Source organism: Crassostrea angulata, chromosome 2, assembly GCF_025612915.1.
Source record: "Crassostrea angulata isolate pt1a10 chromosome 2, ASM2561291v2, whole genome shotgun sequence".
NCBI lineage: Eukaryota > Metazoa > Mollusca > Bivalvia > Ostreida > Ostreidae > Magallana > Magallana angulata.
In genome coordinates, this window is record NC_069112.1 from 56351142 (window position 1) to 56372488 (window position 21347).

The 21347-nt window shown below is 30.9% G+C and overlaps 1 protein-coding gene across 1 annotated transcript; it reads right to left on the bottom strand.

Annotated features, from left to right (window-relative positions):
* Positions 1–2344: 2344 nt before the first annotated feature.
* On the bottom strand, positions 2345–21188 carry LOC128171564 (multiple epidermal growth factor-like domains protein 10). Its single transcript, XM_052837357.1, has 12 exons — positions 21131–21188; positions 17650–17877; positions 14567–14818; positions 13189–13326; positions 12861–12998; positions 4941–5072; positions 4582–4719; positions 4207–4347; positions 3834–3971; positions 3270–3413; positions 2972–3086; positions 2345–2889 (listed from the first exon to the last, which is right to left on the bottom strand). The coding sequence occupies exons 1-12, from the start codon at positions 21186–21188 to the stop codon at positions 2727–2729; spliced, it is 1785 nt and encodes a 594-aa protein (XP_052693317.1). The 3' UTR covers positions 2345–2726.
* Positions 21189–21347: the final 159 nt, after the last annotated feature.

Genomic DNA, 21347 nt, shown 5'->3' on the forward strand with positions numbered 1-21347 from the left:
TCAAAGATATTTTATAATTAAGTGAAGAGTATTAAAAATCCAAAGAAAAATTCTGTCGTCTGCATGTGATTTCTTTGATCGATACAAATGTAAACAATACTTACAAAACTGCTGGGGTTACACGGAACAGCCGTCAAAATGACCTAGATCGTCGCTCTATAGGAGAAACGATCTGTAGAAATACTGAGCCGTTAGTAGAATAGAAATAAAGTTCTTGTTATCGTGAATGTTGCAGAATAACCTCCTCGTTCTCGAAATGTAGTTTGAAACGGCTAACGCCTCGGCTTTTATATTTCAAAACAACATTTCTCGACCTCGGAAATTATTCTGCAACACTCACAAAAACCCATACTTTATTTCTTAAATATTCCCTTAGTACAACGAGCTGTTGACTTGTATTATATGTACATGTTGTCTAACGTCTGTCTTCCCGACATGTGTTGTTAAACATTTTGTCGTCCATTTCTATCAGTCTGGGTTTCTTTTTTTTTACCTATTGTCATCATACTTGTACAGTTATTTTTTATGTCGCTTGCCTACTAATTTGCAAAATGCATTAAAAAGGAATTTTACTTATTTTGGCATCGGCTAAGGATTTGTTTAAGTAAGGTCTTTACAATTTTTTTAGTTACTGGTACGCCACATCAAACGCTGATGTCGCCATTTCACCACTTGTTCACACTTCAATTTGTCACAAAACAATCTTTAAAATCTTTTCAAATTATTCCTTCATTGCTAAAATATGTTCTGGGAAAATGTTAGAGTAATTAACGAATTAACATCCATGGTTTTTTTTTGTTTTTGTTTTTTTTTTATTTGAAAAGTACTTTTCGTTGTACTTTTCAATTCTTTAAGTTAATTTAACTATTCTTTTTTTTTTTTGGAATTGTGCTGCGTGTCGAAATTATAATCTATTATGCTTTTATTTTACATACATTATTTCATACAGCATCTGATATGAAACCAAATTATTTCCCCCCAAAAAACCTAATTGTTTTTTTAGCAAATTTTTAGGATTTTTGGGTACAATTTTGACGTGCTAGTTAACTAGTGACGAAGATAAACAACCGAAGATTAAGCAATTTACGAAGCCGTGGTTCAATATGTGCTGTGAAATTTTCTAACTCTTGACCATGTCAATGGGAGAATTCAAGATTTGTCACACGATGTGAATGGGACAGATGATATTTTCAGTGAAAAAAAAAAACCAAATAAGTGTCAAAAGTGGATTTTTATACGCTTTGTTTATCGATTTACATTTGTCCTTGACTTTCATATAATAACTTTTCTCACTATAATACAGTGATGATATATGATACAATTACGTAAATATAGCTTAACAACCTGATATATTTATTTGGTTATATCGATGAAAAAAAATTACAGGGTGAAATTATGCCATTCAGTCGACTAAAATTTAACCAAAAATTAACTATTGAGGAAACTGAATGAAATAGGTGTGTCATTCAGTTCATCTTCAGGAACTTTCAGTTAACTTTTTTATTGTGTATAAAATCAGCTTTGTAAATGATATAAATATTCTATATTTTCTTCCTTAAACTTTACCAGGCATGGTTTTATGTTCAACAATTCTTCGATATAAACAAAATAATTTGATGTACGTCTTGTTAAACTAGAGGATTCAAAACCCAAATGATTTCAATATGTAAAAAAAAAACATTGCTTAGTAAGATCAACAATAGTGTTTTCATTTACCGAGGAAGTTATATACATGGTAAATAACAACAGTATGATCTTAATCATGTTTTTTTTCTATTTTTTTAAGCAGAATATCTTAATCGTCATTATTGTCGATTAGATCAGATAACGTAGAACGATCTTATAATGTACAGCTTAGCTACTCTTACTTATGCATCTTTATTTTTTCAAGGTGTTAAGATCGCCATTAAAGAATGAATTAGATACATTAAATACCCGCTTAAAACTGTACAGGGAAGCAACATGGACAACTTATTTCGATTTCTTTATAATGCAATTTGTTATATTCAATAATTTTATAGTACTTTGTTAAGATTATTCAAGGTTGTGGTCATAAGACAGAAAACAACATTTTATTAAAATATGTTTCCGGTAATAAGTGTACTTGAGAGAGAGAGAGAGAGAGAGAGAGAGAGAGAGAGAGAGAGAGAGAGAGAGAGAGAGCGCTAGGGAGAGAGAGTTTTTTATGTTGTATATCTTGCAATAGGTTAATATAATGATTATTAAAGGATCAAGCTAGATTAACAAATTTAATATTGTAATAACCTATTTATTTACATAAACATTATAAAAACATAATGTCATACTTATAAAAAAAACAGAGATGAAATTCTTCGTTCATCATTTCTATACAATATATGTGTTTTTCTTGTCATTTCAATGAAAATATGTGTGAGCTGAAATAAAGGCTATACTGTCATTGTAATACTTGAAAGAGGTTTTCTTTTGTAATACCTAAAATCAGCTGTTAAGATTAATAATTAGTTTATGTTTTGTTGTCAGCTTCTAGTTTCAACATGAACTTTAATGAGAACCAAACAAACAACATATTATATTCTCACTAGATTTTACATACTGATGCAAATTAGTAACACAATCACATGCATGCAATTTTGTTTCAATATCATGATATTAAAATATCCAAGTCTTAAAACTTTACAGGAATTGCAATTATATAATAATTCTAATAAAACTAACTCCTAGTCATCTTTGAGTACCAATAATTATTAAAGTTCATCATAATCCGGATTCTTTGTAACTTCACCAACTTCATCATAAGCACAAATGTCGCCCGTATACATGATATTAGAAATTTTACTGGAGCTTAAGTTTCCGGTTTTCTCGTTTTCTTGCTTGTGTTGGCACTTTGGCAAATGGTTTCTTAAAACTCTACAAAACAACAAAAGAAACTCAACATCTAACTTCATTTTTAGAGTTCAACGATGTATTCTTTAACATGCGAGTTTCTTACCTGATAACTAAGCATACAATGATGAGAACACTGACACAGAACAATGAAATAAAAGAGTAGAGTGGAGCTGCCAGCTGACATCTTGCTTCAGACGATGGCAGATACAGGTCATTTTCTGCGTTTAAAAATAACAAAAAAATATATTTGGCTTTTTTTTTTAAAGAAATGCAACATATATTCTCTTTATTATCAATATAAAACATATTGAGATAAAATGAGAATTTAGTTTTAAATATAATGTTCAAATCGCAATATAATCAGTTTTTCTGTATTAAAATCCTCCAGATACTAGGATTACCTTCAACACAAAAGTCTCCTTGAAATCCACTGACACATCCACGTGGACATTGACCAGTGACGTGGTGACATTGTTCCCCGTACACGTAAAAACAGTTTCCACAACTCAGAGAGCAGTTTAATCCATATGTGTTGTTACTGCAAACTAAAGTTTAAAAATGTCAAAGTTATGTAACCTAATTGTATTGTTGCTTTTCAAATGAAACTAGCAACTATATCTTTACTTAATTTAAAAAGTAGCTCATTATTTATTTCTTTAAAAAAAAAACAATACAGAAAATTTCCACATGCTGGCAGACTACTTTATATTCTAGAAGTGATAGAAAAAGATTCGAATTGCCAAAAAAAAACCAACCAACCTACCAAGCAAACAAAATTGCACGGAGACGTTCAATAACCAAAAAATAGCATACGAGCAAAAGAAAAAAAAAAGAATAAAAGAATATATCTAGATCTACTTAAAAAAAAACATTCTACCTTTAAAATTCTTTTTCAAAGGACTCGAAGCTATATTTGTTTAAATTGTTGAGGATGATCTTTAATTTTCTGTGTTATATCTACTCACTGTTTTTACACTGAATGCCTTGATACCCATCGTTACATCCATTGGAACATGTGCCATCTATGTAGTGGCATTGTTCTTTGTGCAAACAGTGACCGCAATCATTTTCGCAATTTTCCCCAAATTTACCTCCGTTGCATTCTTTGTAGAGAAACATTTGAAATGTAAATATTATAAAAAAAAAATGCCTATCAATTTTCTTTACTTAATCATTTAAGGATAAAAAATTAATAAATTTTTATGATCAACTGATGAACAACTGATGCACACTATTTAGTATTGTGGTTTGACTTCCTTATTTGAAGGTCGTCGTTACATGTAACAAGTATTACACAACTTTTTTTCATTATTTACTACAAGGACTGAACCGTCTTACTAGTATCACAAGTCTGTCCTTTCCATCCCACTTTGCACTCTCCCTTACACCGCCCTGTCACCCTGTCACATCTCTCTGGAATTCCACAGTTGATGCTACACTTGTCTTCACAATTGTAACCATAGCTACCATGATGACAGGCTATAATTAAAAAGGTGCCAATTTTCTCAAAATATCTTTAAAATGCTCTTTAAAAAATCGAGTCGGTTCTTTATCACTTCACATACAATTTTAAAAATGTAGAAGGAAATACCCCAACTTTAAGAAATGATGTAAATCTGATGCTTGAGAAAACAATGTCATTCCTGCATTTTTCATCTTCGTTTTGAAAGTAGGTTATATAGTATATAGATAATTGTCTTAATTGCCATATACCAATGGCACATTTAACGCCGGTGGCTCCTTTGTCACACCCATTAGGGCAGCCACCGTTCACGTGATGACACTGTTCTCCATTTCTGCAGTTTCCACAGATCTGTTTACAGTCTAATCCATAAGTGTTTTCGCTACATTCTGCCATTAAAAATCGTACAATATTTGCTAATAAGTACCAATTATATACACCAATGTAGAAATTTAAAGCGTTGGAGCATTAAAATAAAAACAAAATAATAAGGGTATACCTTTATTATACAAATTCCATACTTTTTTTCCTTATTTTAACTGTGGATTACTTTTATACGTTTTATTTATTCAGTATATGTATATATACATCTAGATGATTCTTTTACTACCATTTTGGCAGGTTAATCCATTCCATCCAGGTTTACATCCAAACTCACAGTCACCATTAAATCTGTTACAGCTGTTGCAGTTTGCACCACATTTGATAGTACAATTTGGACCATACCAACCCGGAAGACAGGCTGTCAATGATAAAGTATTAACAATGAAAAATCGTTCCTGTTTTCTTACAGGCTATGAATCAGTCATTAACAAGGACAAGTAATATTTCTTTCCCTCTTCTTTCTTGTCAAGCCCTGCTTTCACCAATATGGCATGATATCAATTGAGTTTCTTTTTTTCCTTTCCTCATGTTATCTACAGATCATTTCCTGTATAGTACAATCATATATATGTATTCAACAAATTCAAACCTTCTAATTTCAAAACATAATGTTCCAGCTTTAATTGCAAATAAATATTGAATTGTAATTCTTAAATTTTATTCTATTATATTTGTTCACGTGACACAATAAAATGAAATACCACTGAGTTGACAACTTAATCATACGATGAAGCACAACTACTGATTTCTGTTAATAGATTCAATAATACTGCTATTCATGTAGAAAATCCCAATCTCTCCCATGACATTAAAATATCCAGCATAATGTTACTTAAACTAGAAACCTAATTCTTCACTAACATACTTGTATACCAGCGATAATTTCATGATCTATTTACATAAAAAGCTAAGACAGGATCGATATGAAAAATAAATCATGGACAGATAAGAACATTGACACAGGCCATACGTGTAATTTTTTTTGTTTGTTGGAAGAATTGTTGAACTGTAATGTCGTAAACTAACGTGTGAGCAGAGTCAAACAATAACATTTATTTGGTTAATATTGAACATGCGATGTTCTTTTCTATTTTTGAGAATTAAAAAAAAGAGACCGACAACGTTTTTACGCTTTTATGGCTAACGCGAGTCACATGTATCTGGTTTCCACCCCACTTGACAGTGGCAATGTCCTGTTTTCCTGTTACATATTCCAGACATCTGACAATGGATGCTACAGTTGTGTTGACAGTTGTATCCATACGACCCTTTTGGACATTCTAAAGGAAATTTATCAAATTCAGACAACAATGGAACCATTTTTTTTTGGGGAGGGGGGGGTGTTATCATTTATTGTTTCTTTTTGCACTTTTTGCAAATAAAAAATAAACTCTTTAAACACATCGACAGATTAAAATAGTAAAGCTAAAAAATAAAATGCAAGTGATAATTTAATAAAAAAAACCTGTTACATTGAATAACCTTATATACAACTAGGGCCAATGAATCCTCTGTCACATCCTTTCAAACATGTCCCATTAATGTGGTAACATTGTTCAACGTTTAGACACGAACCACACTTCTCTGTACAATTGATTCCATTCATATGACCATCACATGCTTAAAGATAAAGATAACTCATGATCATAGATTTAAATAATATAGAAATGAAAATGGTTTTCCTATGTAATACAATTTAACACACATTGTTTTTCGTGCACTCTTTTACGAGGGCCGTTAAAAATATTCGCGAAACCTGCTATTTTTACGGTAATCAAATAAAGATATAGGTTCACAGAAACAAATATCAGTATAAACAGCATTTTTTATCATTTTAGGAATTTTCCTTTTAGTTCATTTTTATCATAAATATTTCTGTAATAATATCGCAATATTGTATTTATTTCAGCACAGTTCTTAAATAAATTATTAATAGCTGTCATCACTGGTTTACTATTTTGATGTAATATTATTGATATTAAAAATTAACAATATCTTGATATTCTGTGGTGTGTTTATGTCGTAAATGACTGAAAGAAAACGATTAACTACTACATGGGGCAGCGTATCTTTATCAAAGATGCGCTGTAGATTATACATTCATGTAGAATTCATTCATTGTTAACAACATATTCTTACATGAGTCACATTTTCTGGCTTCCAACCGACTTGACAGTAACAATTTCCTGTTTTCTTATCACACATCCCAGACAGCTTGCAATGAGTGCTACAGGTATCGTTACAGTTGTATCCATACGACCCGTTTGAAAATACTAACGTAAATTATTCAACTTGAAATAATCTATGCAATATTTATTTTTGAATCATTTGTTCATTCATTTTTTTTTTACAATTTGATAAAGTAAAACAAATTAATTTTTAAACATTATAAAAGACTATAGTGGAAAAATTTCAAATTTCAAATTGCAAGTGCTCTTTTAAAAAGGATTGATATTGTTACAATGAATAACCTTCAATACAATAAGAACCATGGAATCCTCTGTCACATCCATTCATACAAGTCCCATTTATGTGGTGACATTGTTCAACGTTTAGACACGAACCACACTTCTCTGTACAATTAATCCCATACATATGACCATCGCATGCTTAAAAAAAAAAGTTTTAAAAACTATATGGAAATAATATTCACACATCTTAGGTATTACAATAGACTTTTGGTACACTTTAAAACTCACATAATTAATAGAAAAATTGTTAATTCAATATTAAGACATATTTTAATACACTTGTTTTAATGGGAAGCGTCTTTTGATTTTATGACACTAGCTTTATTTAAAACCAGAAAAGGTTAATAACCCCACACCTATTTTGTTATGTATTGTGTATGATAATTTTATCAAAGCAAGAGTACGTGTACGTATAACGTTACTGTTGATACGGTATATTTCTTATATATAAAACATTTCGTACTTTGCTATTGTAGTGTAAATAGAAATCCTCTTAGAGGATTCGTAGTTACACTTTTTTTTATATGGTTAAGGGGGAAATAAAAACGATTAAAGCTTTAATTATAAATGAATCTAAACTTAAAACTAATGTATTGTATTGATACAGGAGTGAATGTACAAATTAATCGCGGGTTTATATTTGTAAAATAATAGTAAATTATCAAAGGTTAAACAGTTTAAATCATTATACATACGATACATTGTCGAATCAAGAAGTGACAGTCAGAGTTCATAAACCGAAAGGCGTATGCTTGAGCCTATTTACGGTCTAAAATTTATTTTCAGCTTTCAAGAAACCAATAATTATAAAAAAAAAAAAATTCCTCTCGTAAGTTGAAATTAAAACACAGGGAACAAAGTACCCCCAAAGTACCGAATAAATAACACTGACTAGCAATTTATAAATAAAAATTGTCTCTAACGGGGTTAGGTTAAGGAAGCATATGAGCAATTCATCGTCTTATTTTGTTTGTGATACACAAAATGATCAGATGAAAATACTCATCTGAATCGGACCGAAAACTTATTGTAAGTGACACTGCAATAAAACCAGGAAGAACATAACTGTCACCTCGGTGCATTATCACGTGATAACTATAAATCAAAATAGAAATGTTTGTATCAGTTATAACGACAGAGGAATTCCTGGCCAAATATTAAAAGCATAATTGCATACCTTTTCATAATGTTTGATAAACCTAACTAATGTTTCAGTATTTTCATGTTCAATTCTCAACAAATAATACCAAAATATTTAGTAGAGTTCTCAGATTTTTTTTTTATTTTGAATCTGTTTGCAATAATTTTCGATTAGATTTAGACAAAATTCCAATTTCTGTCATGACTGATGTGTAGAAATCCACGTATCACTAATACAATATTAATTCTAACGGCGGCGTGAAAGGGACATGAAAAAAAATACAATTTGTATGAACGAATAAGTTATTTGTTCGGACAAATTACGATTTTTTAGGACAAATTAGTTATTTGTTCGGACAGATTAAGTATTTTTTCAGACACATTACGAATTAGGATTTGTTCGTACAAATAAGTAATTCGTTCGGAGAAATTACGATTTGATCGGACAAATAAGTTATTCGTTCGGACAAATAACTTATTTGCTCGGACGAATTAACTATTTGTTCGGACAATCTAAGTTATTTATTTGGAAGAATTAGCTAACTGTTCGGACGAATTAGGATTTGTTTTCGGACAAATACTGTGGTTTCATTAATATTCGTTGAATACCAATTTTCGTGGATTTCGTTGCTTAGTTGATCCACAAAATTGAATGTTCATTGAAGTGCAATTTTTAATAACATTTTGTATTGATAGGGTTATTGGCTACGAATTTACGTATCCTTGAAACTGTGGTTTTCACTTTATCCACGAAAATTGATGCCTTTGAATATTAATGAAACCACAGTAAGTTATGTGTTCGAACGAATTACAAGTTGTTCGGACGAATTGGTTATTTGTCGGACAAAGGACTTTGTGCGGTATGGTCAAATATCTGCCCCCGATTTCAACCAATTTTTAAATAGAATCGTATAAAAATAAAATCTTCACAAATCATTGTATAGAGGATGCCTATAACTTTAATATTGATTTAAATCATCATTGCTCATTCGCTGTTTATCTATGACGTCACCTAAATTATCTACATGCAATTCCCGCAAATTTGCAAACAAATAAAATTATTCTCATTTTTGCACTATACTTTGCATTCGGAAGTATAGAGCGCAGGTCTGCTCAAGTGCGATTTTAACATATGTTTTTCTTCAGATACAAGTTATACTAAAAATGGTACTTGTGCAAGCCTGCGCTTGATGTTTCCAAGTCGAAAAACCATCGAAAAAACCCATATTTTGCTACAAAAAACCACTTTATCAAGATAATGCAATCTTCATGACCTCATTCCTACATAAGACGTCACTGTGGTGATAACCTTTTAAACCTTTACTTCCAATATGATTTGAACTATCTTTCACTTTATTTTTAAAGCTCTTTCTAAAACTTTGATTTTGGGGACATAAACAATGCATAAAACCGCACATACGAGGGTTGTCCCAAAATAAAGTAGACATGACACATAACTAAAAATCTGTTCACTGCAATTTCATTAGACTTCTTAGTTTTTTTTTAATGACGCATTGGCAAACAATACTGAAAAATTCAAATCTGTACTATATTTAATTCTTAAGAAAATGAATAAGTAGTAACAACAGGTTTTGTCAGGCGGCGCAATGTCCGACGTCAGAAATTTCCAGTGTTTACATTGTTGCTTAGACCCTCCACATCGTTAACGTTTACGATAACATTTACGTTTTATTTCCGAAAATGTCTCGGAAGAAATATTTTCTTTGAAGATGTACCATGAGTGCACAATCAACATACATTTCGATTTTTTAAAAATATATTTTATAAGTCTTAACGATCTGACGACTCCAAAATTGCCCTGTATGTCTTGTTGTCTGACGTCCGACTTACCGCAATGTGTCGTTCAACATTTTAACGTCCATTGATATCGGTCGGTGTTTCTTCTTTCCACCTATTCTCATCATACTCGTCTCAATATTTTCAATGTTGTTAAACTACTTATTCACAAAACGCATTTCGAATCAACTTTGTTAATTTTATTTACTAGAAAAGCCGATTAGGATTTGTTTCAAGCAACATTCCCATTCTAGGCAGGTTTTTACTTAGTAGCTAACAACTACAAAATATCGCGCTATGCAATAACAAATAAGATTACTACCGCCATTTTTTACAGAATTTTGGCAGATTTTGAGACTTGTGAGACATATTCTGGCAGCAAAATAGATATAAAAAGAGATGTCAGATATTGTAGAAATGCAGAGGCATCGAAAGATATATCATATTGGGGCAGCGAAATTCATCGATTCATCGTTTAGTGGAGGTGGGGGTGTTAAACCAGATTAAGGTTGTTATTCTTCAGGGTGTCAAGCTATTTTTGAATTCGATAAATTATATTGTCGCTAATTTGATGGCACTATAAAAGAAACCAAGCAAAGTTGTACTTAATTTTTATTCCTTACCTTTGACGACATAATAGGTGTATCAAAATAACGCAACACTTATTTATATTTAAGAAGTTTATGTGCATCAACCGTACATCTTTGAATTTGAATTTCTTAAATTTACATAGTAAAGTTACTTAAAATGGTCCAAGACCCCCCCCCCCCCCCCCTCGGCAAACATAGATACAGTCATTTCAGGCATGTCTTTTACAACATACACCATAACATATCATGGCATTGAAATCTCATAGCATAGCATTGCAATCTCATAGCAAAGCATTAAAATCTCATAGCATAGCTTTCAGAACTCCATTCTCCATAGCATACCATAGCATAGCATTAAACATTGGGATCGGTTAAAAAAAGATATAATTTTAAGAATGAAAAAAAGCAAAACGAAACAAGCAACAAACAGCTTAATTTGTTTTATTTTTTAAATTATATAAAATTATTTTCCTTTAATGAAGCTTCAAAAAGGGTGCTTTATTAACGATAAGGAAGTGAAAATGAAATAACTATCAAAACGGTTCGGATGTTGATTGTACATGTATCTCTTAAATACCCCCATACCCCGAAACATTTTCTGGATCCGTACATATGCATGTATAACCACCAATTATGTCCACGTAAATGTTATTCAATTTATCAATCTCTGTTCAACTTTAAAGACGTTAAAAAAATGTGAATCGTGTGCTTACATATCATACATATTTTCATAGCTCATAAAATATATGAGATTAGTTGTTTCTAACTAACAACTTGTAATTGATCCTCAAATCTCTAGTGTCTTACCTATGTTATTAAAGCACTGTTGATTGTCAAAACACGCCAGAAACACGATATATATATATATATATATATATATATATATATATATATATATATATATATATATATATATATATATATATATATATATATATATATATATATATATATATATATATATATATACCCCACTTTTGACCGTGTAAACAATAAAGTTAACACTTTGCTTCTCCATTGAACAAAAATTGCCAGTATCATCGCCGCTCCAATAAATGCATATCGCTGTTTTTTTACTTCATTTCAGTTTTAATATGTTAATTTCATTTTCTGGCAAAATTATTTGGGCGAGGACCACCTCTGCCGCCCCTGTTCAAATATTATTGAAAAATCAGTGACTGGTACTTGTAGAACATTTAGGTGATATCATTTGAAGGAAAAACGACTTTAAAGGAAAATCCCGGGGTGGCTTGATTTCAGACCAACTCCCCTTTCTTCATCTACAATAGTGCCAGATCAGATTGTCTTGTGAATAACTCATCAAAAATTCAGTTTATATATACAAATATAAATTATTCGTCTGAAGAAATAACTTATTTGTGCGAGCAAATCGTAATTCGTCCAAACAAATTATAATTCGTCCAAACAAATCCTACTTCGTTCGAAGAAATCCTAATTCGTTCGAGCAAATTACGTATTCTTCCGAACAAATCCTAATTCGTCCGAACACATCCTAATTCGTCTAAACAAATCCTAATTTGTCCGAACAAACAACATTCGGGAGAAATGGATTATTATGTTATTGTCTGCTAATTTTTTTTAGCTCATGCAGCGCTCGGCCTAAATAGTCAAATTGAAAAAAACAACAAATTATTCCAATTAAAGTTATAAAAATAAGTCTTAATGTGTATGATATTTTGTTTTACTTGAAAGGAGATATTTGTTTATTTTATATATGTATATAGAAGTAGATAAGCATGTCATTACCGTTTTCACAGTTTATTCCTTTCCACCCAGGCTTACATCCAAACTTACAGTCACCATTGAATCGGTTACAGCTTAAGCAATTCTGATGACATTTGTTTGTGCAGTTTTGACCATACCAACCAGGAAGACAGGCTGTCAATGATAAGAAAAAAACCATATTTCCTCTTTTATTTTTTAAAAAAATAACGTTTTTGTTAATTCCCATCGTCATCATGTCATGATTATTAAGATTATTGTTTCGTATTTTTAATTACTAGCTTTTTGGTACATATATGTTCTCCTTCAAGGAATGATACTATTATAGGAATTAAAACGACTATTCTAGATAACTCTTGAATAACACGAATATTTTATTTTACATTGCAATATATTTAACTGTACCTTTATTACATTTATCACCAAAAAACCCTACATCACATCCGTCTGGACAACTTCCGTTCACGTGATTACACCGATTACCGTTACTACAGTTACCACATAAATTTCCACACTCAAGACCGTACGTGCCAATGCTGCACTCTGTAAAAATATATATTTTTCATGGTCATATATTATGAGTATGAAGCAAAGGTTTTTTTTTCGTGTAGCTTCTGCATTACTTTTAACATCAGAACAGTTTAAATAAACAGTTTCATTCAACAATAATATTTAAACTAAAAACTGTGAATGTTTATTAGAACGTTAAAAATTTCAAAACCGACGTAATTACCATTGTTACAGTATGGACCTTGGTATCCGTCAACACAACCCAGACACGTTCCATCAATAATGTTACAATGACCTTCTTGACATTTTAGTGGGCAGGAAAAGGAACAGTTTTCTCCGTAATATCCTGGTATGGGACATCCTAGGATTGTTTATGTTAGAGAAAAACAAAAATGTTTCATTGCTCTTTGAAAAATGGGTATGTTTATTTCTTTGAAAAAATACACAATTACATATTTTCATTCAGGTAGATGTCTGATTATCTTGTAGGCTAAATATGGATATATTTTAGAACTGAATTAGTTACTATTATGTGAATTACTGACCAAAACTGTAGGTAAAACATTTCTTTAAAAACCCAGTAAGGTTTTACATGTAGTACTGTATGCTGGCTTCTTGCTAAATCTTTTAATCACGTAGAAGTAACTTAATCGTTTAAGATTAAAGATGTAACAATCTAGTTAAATATAATATATTTTACAAAATATATTAAAAATCATTTGTGTTAACTCTACAAACATTAGCAAGGAAACTTTCCACTTATATACGATGTCCTAAAAAGTGGATAAAAGGAAAACAAAGTTGTTGTTATTACTATGAACCATAGAGATATATTTTGTGAAACAAGTTAATATCTTAAGATCTATGAAAGAAAATCAAAGGTTGTTCACTCCACAATACTTAGCGAGGAAAATTCAACCTTAACTGTGATTTCCTAGAAAACGATTAAAAAGGGAAAAAAAGTTTAAACGTTGTGAGAATTGCCGTGGATCTTAGAGGTACACTTTGGAAAATATTTTTAGAAAGATACCGTGAAATTTTCAGTAATTGATTTGAAGACGAATATGGCGAATCATGATGTTTTCTTAAAATACACTAAAATTATATGTTCCTTATAAGTAATGGCTTTACAATTATAAAATGTCGTAAAATCTTAAAGATCAGCTGAATTATGAAATAGCACGCAGAGACAAACTTTTTTTTTTACTTTCTATTTGAAATCACATCATAAGGTCAATGGATTAAACTTAGATTGCTCAATAGTACCATTAATGTGAAAACTCCTGATAATGAGATTGAAATGTTTAGGTTTATATCCGGCTAAAATGAGACATTGAATAGAGCATACTTAAACAAGTGCAATGCTGGAATAAGAACGTTAGGTATTTTAAGTGCGTCTTCTAACTTTTTCTTGAGGTCCATGATCTTATGCCTGTGATTTGCAAAGTCTACATTCAATTCAACAACATTCGGGTAAGCATATTTTATTGCAATCATGTTTAAAGAGTGAAATTGTCAACTTAATAAAATTATGTAGCTTTTTATATAATAACGAGAGCAAGATCGTTGACTACAAAAGCATTTAAATAAAATAAACTCACCATACACTTCTAGTTCACACAGCTCGTTGTGTGCGTAGTCAGAATACCCAGCAGGATACGGATAGTGGGTCCTGTTGTTGTAGTAGATGACAAATTTCCCGTGTGCGATACACGTTATGTTTGTAGGATTGGGTATTGTGGCTCGGGTGTAGTTGGTGTCTTTAAAACATAGTACTCCGTCCTCTTTATTGGTTGAGTTTGATATGTAGACAGAGTATCCCAGGAATCTAGGTGTGTAACCATTCAGCTCATCTATTCAAAAAGCAAACTTTAAAATATATATCAGTGTTTTGTTTTTATTTTGAAAAAAAAATGAACCACAATCTCATTTCAATACAAGTATATATTTACATCTACCAAGCATAAATTCCTCTATTTCTTACGGAAACTTATAGTTAATTCATAGCTCTATAGAAACAACCAAACTGAAATCTACACGCCATATTTATCGATCGGTTGAAATCTACAGTGGCAGAAAGTGACAGGACTGGAAACAACACGCCCTATTTATCGATTGGTCTGAACCTACAGCGACCTTAGCAAAAATCACGGACTGTACGACATAATCTTGATGATGCCAGACTCAAAGCCTCACAGGAGACGATTCTGCTGATTCTTTTAGCTAACGTACTTTTGTACATTAACAGTAATTTAGTGAATTTTACTATCATTTCATAATCAGTTTATTAATTAGTTAAAGAAAGATGTTAATATAAACAATAAAATGCTTTCTTTGATTATTCCTGCAGGTTATGAAGGTAGCAATCATTGCAGGAAAAATTTGCATAACCCGCTAACGCAAAATCCGCTTCTGAATTCTCATTGGCTGTCCAAAAATAAAACCGGTCAAGGTCAGTAAACATGGCGAAAAAATTAAACTTGTGTTGTTGACATACACGAAAAAATGACCGATATATGGAATATACTTGATATTTTTGGATTAATTTATGCCGTAGACACCTACAGTAGATACGATTTGAGACAAAATCGTTGCGGGAGTGAATCACTCCCGCACTTGCACCATTACGGAGATTCTATGGAGTTGTAGCCCCCCCCCCCCCCCCAGCAAAAAGAAAGGAATTGGGAAAGGGCTACATTATTGGAGCTAATCAATTGTCTGTACCAATATGATACAGAAATTACAACATGTTTCAACATCATTTATTTATTTTTTGCTACGTAGCAAAATAAATAAATAAAGACATCAGATATGTACAATTGCCATGCTCTGCTATTATTTTGAAAGGTATCTTAAATTTTTCTAAAACATTTGGGATTTGATTGTACTCGCTAACCTCAATGAAGGAAAATTGCACGTTGAAAATTCCGTTTAATATTTAACTTGTATGCTGTAGTTTTAATACAAACAAAGAAGTTTTCAAGATAGTAAAGGTTTATTTCTAAAACTTAACAAATGTTACCATATTCATACTTTATGCATGTTTAACTCTTTTTACTACTACGGTATATCAATTCACGTATGCACACATGGATCGCAATCGAATAAATCAGGACTTTCACACCCATGAATAAAATGTATTTTGTTGAATTGTTAAGTTTATGCCAAACATTGATAGTTACATTTCTTTGACTGTAAACTTTGACAAACGTTGAATATAGAAAAAGAAATTCATTCCTGTATCTACACTTGTTGTATCTAGAATCTTCAAATGGCGTGTAAAAGCGATGCATCGGGGTGTGATATTAATATATAAGTGGTCAAAAGCATGACTTGAAATAATTTTATCTTTTCTTTTTTTTAAATTTGAAGGGAGTAAGCTAACTTTTGGTAAAAAATATTTTTGTTTGTCAGTCTGTTTTGTACCAGCTTAGCTTCTGATTTGAAATTTGTGGAAGTGACCCGCATTACACTTAAGTTGTACTTTCATGAGAATCCCTGTCAAATTATAAACATACGTTTTACGTTTATACATATATTACAACCAAAAACTAACAAATGATTATGAATAACCAAAATGAGTGTACGATACGACTAAGCAATTGCATATAGCAATTGTCTTTTTTAACATTTAATTTATTAAAATGGTAAATACGTTAAAATTATATCGTCAAAACTTCGACGAATATACAGAAGAGAATATAACTTGTACATATAAGTGATTAAACAACTCTACAACTGTGCGTTTACAGAATTGCAAAAAAAAGTAATATTTTCATTATTAGATAATCAGGTAATTTACTTTATTTAATTGTTTATCTTTTAGCATTTTTTTTTTGATTATGCAAATTTGTCAGTTTTCTAAATCTTTTTTTTTTAATGTAAATTTGTCAGTTTCTTTAATCTGTGTAATACACGTTTCATATTACATAGTGTGTAATAGAATTAAAAAGCATCATACATGTAACGTACACGATGTGCTTTAACATACCCTGCATCCCTAGAAAAATATACAACTGCCAAAGAACGAACAGAGCCTCCATTTTCCAGCAATATTGATCGCAATAAATTTATCAACTTTTTATGCATCACTTCTTTAAAGCATACTTTTAAATATGCATATGCGGCCAAGTCTAAACATTTATTTTTTTTCAGTTCCACTAACTGCTGTTGTTATACAAATGCAGTACAACGTTTTAAATGAAATTGAAAAAAAATGTGCATATTTGTTAGGCCATTAAAATTTTGATATTAAAAGTCAGGTTGGATTTTTTTCCCTTTAAAAAAAAAACATGATTTGAGAAAAGGTGCAAACATTTGTTTGCCAATATTTAAGGACTAGTGAATAGGTCCCGAATTTAAAGATCAGCAATTGCGTTATTTATATTATGATCTTAATGTTAAAGTCTAGATCAAAACAGTAATTGCTTTATTGTCTTTAATAACGTACACAAATTCAATTTAATAATTTATAATTGATGAATGTTTTTTTATTCACAATGATCCATATAATGTTTGTATCTATTTACGTTTTATCGTATTAGCTGTCTGTGACGTTATATCGAGCAGATAGGACATTGTTACGTATATGTTGTGTTAATTGAATCTCCAAAAAATAATAATTCTTCAATACCTTGGACAATTCAAAATAGTGGGTATTTAAGAATATCATAAATCTAGATACCCCAGAACATATTATCCGTCCTGTACTGTATAAAGATGTGATGTATACTGAGTACCTCTCCCAGGTCTACCCGCCATTCTGCCGTTTTTTTATAGTTATTTGATACCACACACTGTCCTCCATTAGCAGACAGGTCTGTATACATCCCGTCTACAGCACACTCTGCTCCCCAAGGTTGATTAGGGTAGGGATACTCATGCCTTGCTGGTTTGTTCAAAGCCAAGTTTTCTATAAAACGGTGAATTACAATTATCTTATTTGCTTGTTTATACAACGCTAAATTTTCTGTAGAATTAAAACACATCAATCTTTTAGTAAAAAAATATAATTGTTCTATCTTTAATGCATATATACTAAAGGGTTCATGATTCGTTATTATTTTAAACTGAAAAGGACCTACAATTTTACGCAAATCTGTGGATAGCATAAAACACTTGAAAAGCTGTACAACTTTTCAACAAATTTACTCTTATCGCTTATTAAGACTTTCATTCGTGGTGTCCTCAAAGTGCTCTTTTACTGATATTTTAATGAAATTTCTTGCATATAGATTTACTAATATATCATTTATTATTACTCTAAAAAATTCTAATTTACCATTCCTCTTTTCTATGAGGTCGTCAATTTTACTTTAAACCTTTCAGAATTTAGTTTGAAATCCGCAAACTTAAACAAAAACCATTTTTTTCATATAATATTATTCTTTTTCTTTTGTTTCTGACCTTGGCATGTCTTGTTGCTTCAAATGTATTAAAACACGTATGTTTCTTTTGATGCCCATTTAATATTTCTTAATTAAAAAATGCATTGCTGCCTCGGTTTTAAAATCTCTTTGGCTTTGCGCATAGTTTACATTCCAGAAAAAAATGCTGTCGTAAGCTTCATATAGCATTTTAAAATAATACAAACATATTTTTTTCTTTTTCTTTTGTTTTTGTAAAAACATGACACACATGGAATTAACAGCAAACTTCGCCGTAAATGTTCATTGTTGACTCAAGCAGACGAAATCGTGAGAAGGCAACTCATTTTCTATTTCATGAATTAAATAATGTGCATTGTTTATCTTGCAAGGTTAAACTTTTTTTTATCTATAAAGTTGTACATATGTACTTTGCTTGCTTACAATTGAATAGGCACAGCTTTACCTGTTTAATTAGTTCCTCCGTTCTATGAATAGTGCTAAATCTTGACAGTAGAGGAAAGTAGATCAAGCTAAATTGTTGATGCAAGTATCAAAGACATTTCTTAACTAATCAGAAGCGCCAATATTTCGTTAAACTTATAAATTTTAAATGATATTGTGTTTACTGACGCTATTATTTAACAGAAGGTTTATAATAAAATCATACTAATTAAAGATTCTAATAGGCTTTCTCAAAATTTGACGTATTTATCGATCATAGTCATTTTATAAGGAACTTAAGGTATGCTAAAACGCTTTCGGTTCAGATTTAGTCAGTGTTCTTCCTGCTGCTTTTAATTTACATTGTAAACATTCCTTTATATAATCATGCTGTTTAAGGAAATATTATCATTACTCTTGACGAAATTATCCGCTATTTCTTGCATTTTAATGGCAAATTTATTAAGTAGTTTGACAGGAAAGGGTCATCCTGGGTTATGAAATGTTCTTAGTGTTGAAAACGCAAGTAAATAAAGGCTTCCTGTTACTGTTCCGATTAAATCGCATTAGGGCTTTGCTTCTCGGATTGAAAAAAGTTAAAATGTGTTTCTTATACAGGTTGGATTCCACGACATTTGATTTCGTGCAGACAGTATTACGTCACACTATGACGTCATCAATCTATACTCCACAAGTTTATAAATAACATCAACAACAAAAAACTTTTTTTTAAACGAGGAAGAATAATATTCTAAGAATTCATGATATTGCTACACAGATTCTTATCTAATTAGAAAGTGCATACATTTTGTGCAGCAGTTTTATTAATTCTTATAATAGTCTTTGTATATTATACATTTTTTATTTAAAATTTAATAGGATATGTTCTTGCATCGATGTTGTTTTGTTGATGTGTTTCATAAACCAGAGTGGAAAAATACATGGCATAATAATATGTTATATTGTATATTAGCTTTAACATATTGTGGGTACATTTAACATGTATGTATGTAGAATATTAATTAAAAATTTCTCCGGATAAAAGATAGACATCTTATGCATTTCGATTAGCTCGTTTGCATAGAAACGTGTGTACCTATCCTTAGCTCGATCGAGTATATCAGTAAATAAACTGAACACGTATAACATGATGTGAAGAGGATACGTGCATATGGATGTAAATTTTCAGTAAGAAATAAAAATTGTAATAAGTCGTATAATTATTAGTCTTGTTAAAAATCGATTAACATTGAAAAAAAAAAACCAGATCATTTTTTTCTTGGGCCTCAATCAATTAACCTTTATCACTATGCAAAGTAAAACTAGGTCGCATACCGGCTCTACATTTCAATAAACCCTTTTAGCTAAGTATTCAATTTCTTAACAGTTGTTTTCATGAATAATATTGATACTGAACTGTAACCGAAAGATGCATATAAGTAATAATAGGACTAAATGGTATTGTTCTGCCATTAAGTCGGCATTTTAGACGTCCGGTTAATGTCAGTGAACCGAATGACACAGTGTCACCTTGTGCTTACTTTAAAAAATCAAAGTACTGAAGAACTGACGGGAGTTGATTTGTCGATGTTTATTTATTTTAAAATCAATGATATGTTATTTTACATGACAAGTACATGTAGTTTCTAATTTGAATTACGCACATTTTTATGATATGAATTTTTTGACGTTTTTGACAAGAATGTCGAGAAACCCCCATATGGATCATGTTTAATAATTATATTTAAAGATAAAATTAATTCAATCAAACTATGTATCAGTAACAGAAATATTTCTCGAAAAATGTATGGATCCAAGCAATATTGAACTCTAGTCTCGTTCAACCAAACGCTCGCCTGACACCGTAAATCTCCGACAAGGACAAGCCGAGCGTCGAGTTGAACGAGTTGAACGAGACTATATTGAACTCTGGCGTAGGAATACATACGACTACCAAAAATATTGAAATTGTTCGTAACATTTAAAATCTGACTATTTTCAAGGTATTTATAAATAAGTTTCCTTGAAAAACAATACTTTAGCATACATTACATCGAATTTATCAATTATTTTCAAGAACTAAGTCTTGTCAGCAGCAATGATTTGTGCTGAGGTCCAAACACTGTTTCACTTTCGGTTTGTCTGAGTAACTGCATAGGAGAGTTGATTAAAATCAACTCCCAAAAACCAGTTATAAGCATAAAACGTATATCATATTATCTTCCAACGTGTTTTACGATTAATATTCTTTTTAACATTTGTTTAATTATTTCAAAACAATTTTAAAGCACGTATAAATTATTCATACGATTTTAAATAGCAAGCCAGCCAATCAATGATAAATATGTATCTTACCGTATGATTTCACCATGAAAAAATCATAGTTGAATAAGATCAACCACAGGATTCTCATTTTGAGGGGAAGTTATGAATTTTGTAAACACAGGTTGAGCGATCTGAATGATCTATATCTTTGATTATGAAATACAACTATGAATATGATTTTACCTTTACGCAGATGTGTTTACATGTACGAGTCAATTCTCGACCAATAAGCACCACCAATTTGATT